Genomic DNA, 6,000 nt, shown 5'->3' with positions numbered 1-6,000 from the left:
TGGAACAGAGGCACATACTATTGTCCAAGACAAAGTAATGTGCAAAGACACTACAAAACACACTGGTATTGCCCCAAATACAAAAGAGGAGGAAAGAAAGGAGAAAGTATGTGCACAAGCAAGGAGAGGGAACAGAAAACCAGACAGCAGAATACCCGTGAGCACAGTGCTGTGAGACAGCTGAAAGGGAGCTCTTTGATCTAAACACTTTCTTGGTTAAAAGGTCTTTGAGCTGCAAGCAAAAAACCTATTCTCAGCTATTTGATGCCCTCGGTGTTCAGGGAAACAGGATCTTGCACATTCTCTATAAATAAGAGGGATTCCAGAGATACCTGAGCTTCCATCATCAGCCTCTCTCAGCAACACAAAACCTTGAACTTTGATCGCTGGCTTCTGACAAGAGGGGTAATAACAGCCCGAGTTGCTCTCCTCCTCCTTTCCTCAAAAATTAGAAAGAGAAGTCATTCACACAGTAAAATGTGCTATACAGGCTACTTGAAAATCAAACAGTGCTTTAGCTTCTGAAAGCATTACGAATCCAAAGGCAACTTTTAAATATGCTTAAATCTAAACAGTTTAGTAGAAGTGAATTATTCCGAGTAAAAATCAAACCCAAATTGTGGTGATAAAGTTTCAGTTTTTCTTTTAAAAAGAAAGAAAAAAATGAAAAATAATGGCAGCAGTAGAGTACAACCACCAGACAGGTACTTACAAACACAATCATGAACCTGACACACCAGGCAGGATGGATAAAAACTGCAACTATGCATCTATGGGAATGTATAGTGAATTTTTAATTTACTTAGCATTATGAAGTGTTAACTGTTTTGCCATGAACATTAACAGTAAGAAAAAGACGAGTCCAAACAAAACAATTACTCAACTTTCTTTGTCTTTCCCCAAGTAACATTTATTAATAACATTCTTGAAGTGATAACTTAAGAGTCATAAGGAAGGGGGCTGTTGTCAGTAAACACACAAGGAAATACTGAGATTTTTCTATTAAAGTATGACTAAAAAGGCTTTTAACATAGTGTTTAACCCAAACAAATTTAATATCAAAAACATTCAAAATTGCTAAAAGTGTTGCGATCAGTTCTACTGAACTTATAAAAACCTCGTTTCAGTAGTCAATACTAACCTATTATTTATATAAAATTTTAAACTCCATTCTTAATTTTTGTAAACAAAGCACCTAAGCATTTGAAAGAAAAAAGTTAGTTTACATCCCATTAAACTGCAGCACATACGTGTGAAACCTCAGGCATGACCAGGCACGGAGCACAATTAGGCACAGAACAAGACAGGGTTTCCACAGCCAGCTGCTGAATACATTTGCTGCCAAAGGTCTTCTTTATTTACGCCGATTCCATCCTCATGTATAGCTGAAAATTTAATAAATCCTCCACGCAGAAGATTCGAAAGAGAAAAAGGAGTCATATTACATAGATCTGCAAAGCTGCTGAGGACTGAGTAGAGCACGACTTTGAGCTATGACTTCTGTATCTCTTTCAGGAATTTCCAGCAACTTCTTCATGACCATTGAACTGCGGCAGATATTTGGCTTGTCAAAGAGCATGACAACACGTCAGAAGAAAAGTTTTCAGGCTGCTATTGGAACACTGAGGTATACTGTGATTTATTATTAAGTGCCAGTCAAATAAGAATTGAAAATGGTGCACAAGATCATTATATTCTGAAGCTCTCAGTTCAAGCTTAGGTTAAGAAAGTCAAGAGGGGCAACTACTAACATATGAGAAGTGTGCGTAATTTCTGTTTTCTTAGGGAAGTAGCAAACAAGGCGGTTATCTTACCCTTACCAACTGGCACCACAGTCAATCTGTGTGAATAGCAGCAACTGATACTCAGGCTGTAAGTCTGTCTGCTCCCGGCTCTTGGGAATAAAAGTTTAAACTCGACATAAATTACGTAGAGCGGCGAATTTGCAGTAAGCCTTTGTTAACTGCCAATATAGATTTACAATTGTCTTGATTAGCATACTTCCAAAGTAGATCTAGCTTAACTAGATGTAATCTGGTAAGTTCTCCTGAGCCAACCTGCCCCAAACTAGCTATAAACGCCTGGAGGTGACCTTCAGCCGAGCCCTGAGGCACTTAGGTGAGGCGCGGCAGGAAAGCCTGCGCTGCCATTGCCCGGCGTGCTTACTCGCTTGTTTTCTCCAGGGTTCTTGAACCTGTACTGGCTATAGGAATGACATTCATTTGAAGAATAGGAAAAATGTTTTAATGACTACCTGACATTAGCACTAAGTGAACTCGGTGGTTTCCTCTTGTTGCCTTCTCCAATTTTCTTTGGTGTAAAGAACTAGCGTTAGGGCTATACACATTTTCTATGCCTAATCCCCCTCAATTTGCAGTTTCCTTAGAAAATAAAAGTGACACACTCCAAGTCTTCTAAATGCAAACTAATGATTTAAACTCTTTCTCCTTTTCCAAGTCTTTAAAAGCTAAAACAAATTAAGATTAAACGAGTTAAACACATGCATTGGCCTTAACTAACACAGCACTACTAGCGCTACTCAAACCTGTGGTTTTGTCTATCAATTGCAAAGAATCTTCAAAAATAGTTTCAAAAAACAACAACAACAACAGAAATATTGTGTAGATGCAAAAGCTACAAAGATCTGTCCTGTCTTCCCCCATCCTTTTGAACTGATCCACAGCCAAACGGAGTTCACAGATACAGGCCTGGTCTCAATGGGCAGGAGAAGAACATTTCACACACCTTCCCATCCCCAAATAGCATTTCTTGAACAAAATCCCACTTGCCTTTCACACCATCTTGTTTGTCAGCTATTCGAGGAGCTGCACTCCAGTCTCCAAGACCATTGTACAAGTACCTCCCCCCTTTTATTTGTTTTTAAATGGGTGGTGATGTATATCATCCAAAGACTTGCATCAAAGATGAGCAATTTTCACAATTAAGGCATACACCACTGATACTATAAGGGGAACAGGGGGGAAGCTCACAACCCCAAGGTGAATTTGCCCCATCATCTGTTTTATGGCTTACAATGTATACAGAATAATGTACACACTGTTTATTTAATTACTTGTAGTAATGGAACTATAGTTTCATTCTTTAGTTGCTACAGTCACATTACCATCCAACTTTGCATACATAATCTGGAAAGGAATCCTATGAAGGGTACTGTACATTTTTTGTTTAAATGAAGCTTGAGTAGTCTTAATCAAAATTAAGAAAACATTTAATGTGTCAAACTGATATGGGCAAGAAACTTTTATAAAAATATACTGTATAGAAACACATTTGGAAAAATCACATACAAAATATCCTTTTATTTGAATTGAAATAAGGCACGGTTTTACTAGCTATAGTTTGTCTGTAAAAATGCAAGTCTATTTTGATTACTTTTATGTTATTAATATTTTTCGATAAAAATAGAGATGCGGGAGTAGAAAACCCTTTTACACAGAGTAGGAAATACTCTATTGTAAAACTTCACCAAATTTACTGTAATTCACTTGTAGAAAGTTTGAGTACTATTTGAAATCAGGATCCTACATGCTATTGTCCTCCAGGCTGTTCACTGGCTGATGCTGTGCTCTCTTCATTTCCTGTATAATCGAGGTGTTCCATCATCTAGAAAAACAGAGAGAGATATGGTTCTTTATCAAGAAAAATTGCTTTTCCCCCCATTGGTCCAAAGTATTTGTTAGCTAAGAGAAATATAATTAAACGTGTTAGAGTGCATTTTAGCAGCGCACAGATGAGAATTTCTCTATAGATCAGAAAAGTATTCAAGCCAAATCAAAGCTCTCTTAGTTAATGCTTTCCACTACAAAAGTATTCTCCAAACAAGGATCCAGTCCTCTACATGAAATTAAACTTACGAGTCAGAAGTGTCTCAATTATTAAATACAGAGAACAAAAAAAACAATTAGAGTTAAACAAATTTTTCAAAGAAACGGTTTGGAGAACTGGAAATAGACTCAGAGCCTACCTGACATTTTCAGGTAGCAAGCAATAGCTTGAGCAGAAACAACAAGCTTTCTCGTTTCGTGACTATCTTATAATTAGTTACGACTCACTCTATTGGCAACGCTTCTTTGTAAATTTGCCTTTTATTTTAAAAAGGATAAAGGAAATGGAATTGTAAAGTCCCACAACACAAGAGAATCTAAACCAGATCATTATATAGATTGATTATGCTTTCCAATTAATGTAACGGATTAGGTCACCGGAATAGCACAAGAAAACGTTGTACTTTTCCTGTTTCTCTGCCTGTTGCTGTGTTCCTAGAGGGCAGTGAAGGCTCAGCTTTCCCCCCTGGGACAAGGCACTGAATAAACTACAGAGGTAATACACATATTTGTTAGCATGGCAAACCAAGACCCATCAGTGTGAGGGCTTTAGAATTACGCGTAATTAGAAAGAGGCCAAGCATGGGACAGTTTTGACATCTGAGAGAAGATACAGAAGGGGTAAAACTGATGCTGAAAAGCAGAACATGTGAAGGAGCTGCTACACCCAGTGTGGCAGGATTATTAGGACAAAGGCTTAATGCTTTCTGCACCAAAAGGCAGAAAACCCCACATACATTCTTCCATAGCGGCACATCCTGCCTGGGAGGAAAAAGCCTCCCTGTTTTTCTGTAAAACAGCTGCTCACTGCTTGGGGTCTAAGCTGGGTGGATTTCCACGCGATGAGGACACAACTGCTTTCTTGTCCTGCTGACACCCGCTGCCAGGCTCCGACACTGCAGTGTCATAGGCATTTTGGTGGGGCATAATTCTATATGTAGGGCAAAGAGAGTAGTTCCATTAACTTCTCTTGCCATAGCCCTCTTTTACACCAACACAATTGTGTCACTGCAAGGTACGCAAGCATCCCTCATTGAAAGCAGGTTTGCTTCAACAAGCTGTTTCCCAATCAAGAGGCGCCAGCATGTCATGCAGTAAGTCAAGATGACTGCTCCATCTCCAAAGCCAGCCACGGCGACTTGGGTAAGGCTTAGGAGAGCCTAGTGGCCATGGTATTCACCTGACTACAACCCAAAAAGGTCTTTCACATCTCTCCTGTGTCAGAATCCAGGCGCTAGTCTTGCCAACGCACCTGAGAACAGCAGCAGCACACGCTCAGCCCAGCAGGGAATATCAAGCTCCTGTCCTAACAACAACCTTGTGTTCACTTCAGTGTATCTAGAACCATCCTTGACAAATTCACATAAAAAGTCACCCAAAGCAAAAAATAAACACTGCCTACAATTACAGAGGTCAAACTGCTATTTTGAATGAAGACTGAAGTATTTGTTCTGGGAAAAAACAACAACAAACCCCCACACAGCACCACCCGACATCAAGTAATGCCATGGACCTTCCTTCGTCCCCGGGAGCACTGACTAACAGCTGGCATAGCGCAGGTACTTTTGGTCAGCCTTTTGTAAAATGTTTCCCTATTAAACTGACAAGATGCTTCCAGAAGGAAAAGTTAACACGATTTGCATCAATTCAGCGTATCCCAAAGTCAAAGGTTCTTCTCTTAATACTACAACTAGGTGAGCAGCACAAAATGTACTTTTGCTGGAGATACTACCTGTATTTGAATTTTAAAGCCTCTGCTTAATATATCAGATTTTTAAGTTAAGACCAAAATGGCTAGTAGACGATAATGGGTGTTTGGGGTTATTTTGATAGACATAAATGTTACAAGATGCCCCCCCAAAAAGCTACCTCATCCGGTTTCTAATCTCTGCACCATACGGAAGGATTGTCCACAACTTGAAGTCAAAGACAACAGATGCTTTCCTAAAAGTGTCAGATTGCATTAAGCAGCTTTTTCCACTAACGTATCTCAACTGCAGGTTCTCTCAGGACAACCCCATCCTCAAAGCCTCAGCAGAAGCTGCACAGATCCTTACAAAGGCCAGCAGCACGATGAAGGCACCATGCGAAAATCCAGGACAAAGCTGTTGTTTCAAGCCTTGAAAGAGCCAAAGGAATCAGACCGTGCGCTGTG

General features: G+C 39.7%; 1 protein-coding gene across 5 annotated transcripts in view; it reads right to left on the bottom strand.

Annotated features, from left to right (window-relative positions):
* Positions 1–884: 884 nt before the first annotated feature.
* Positions 885–6,000, bottom strand: part of SPPL2A (signal peptide peptidase like 2A) — a 30,900-nt gene continuing 25,784 nt past the window's right edge. For all 5 annotated transcript variants that reach the window (XM_065075876.1, XM_065075873.1, XM_065075872.1 and 2 more), the window contains one exon: positions 885–3,624. In XM_065075876.1, the coding sequence (XP_064931948.1) occupies positions 3,550–3,624 (75 nt within the window). In that variant the 3' untranslated portion in view covers positions 885–3,549. The remainder of the gene's footprint in view (positions 3,625–6,000) is intronic.

The sequence above is a fragment of the Columba livia genome, chromosome 11, assembly GCF_036013475.1.
Source record: "Columba livia isolate bColLiv1 breed racing homer chromosome 11, bColLiv1.pat.W.v2, whole genome shotgun sequence".
Classification (NCBI taxonomy): Eukaryota; Metazoa; Chordata; class Aves; order Columbiformes; family Columbidae; genus Columba; species Columba livia.
This window is presented reverse-complemented; position numbering and strand designations above follow the sequence as displayed.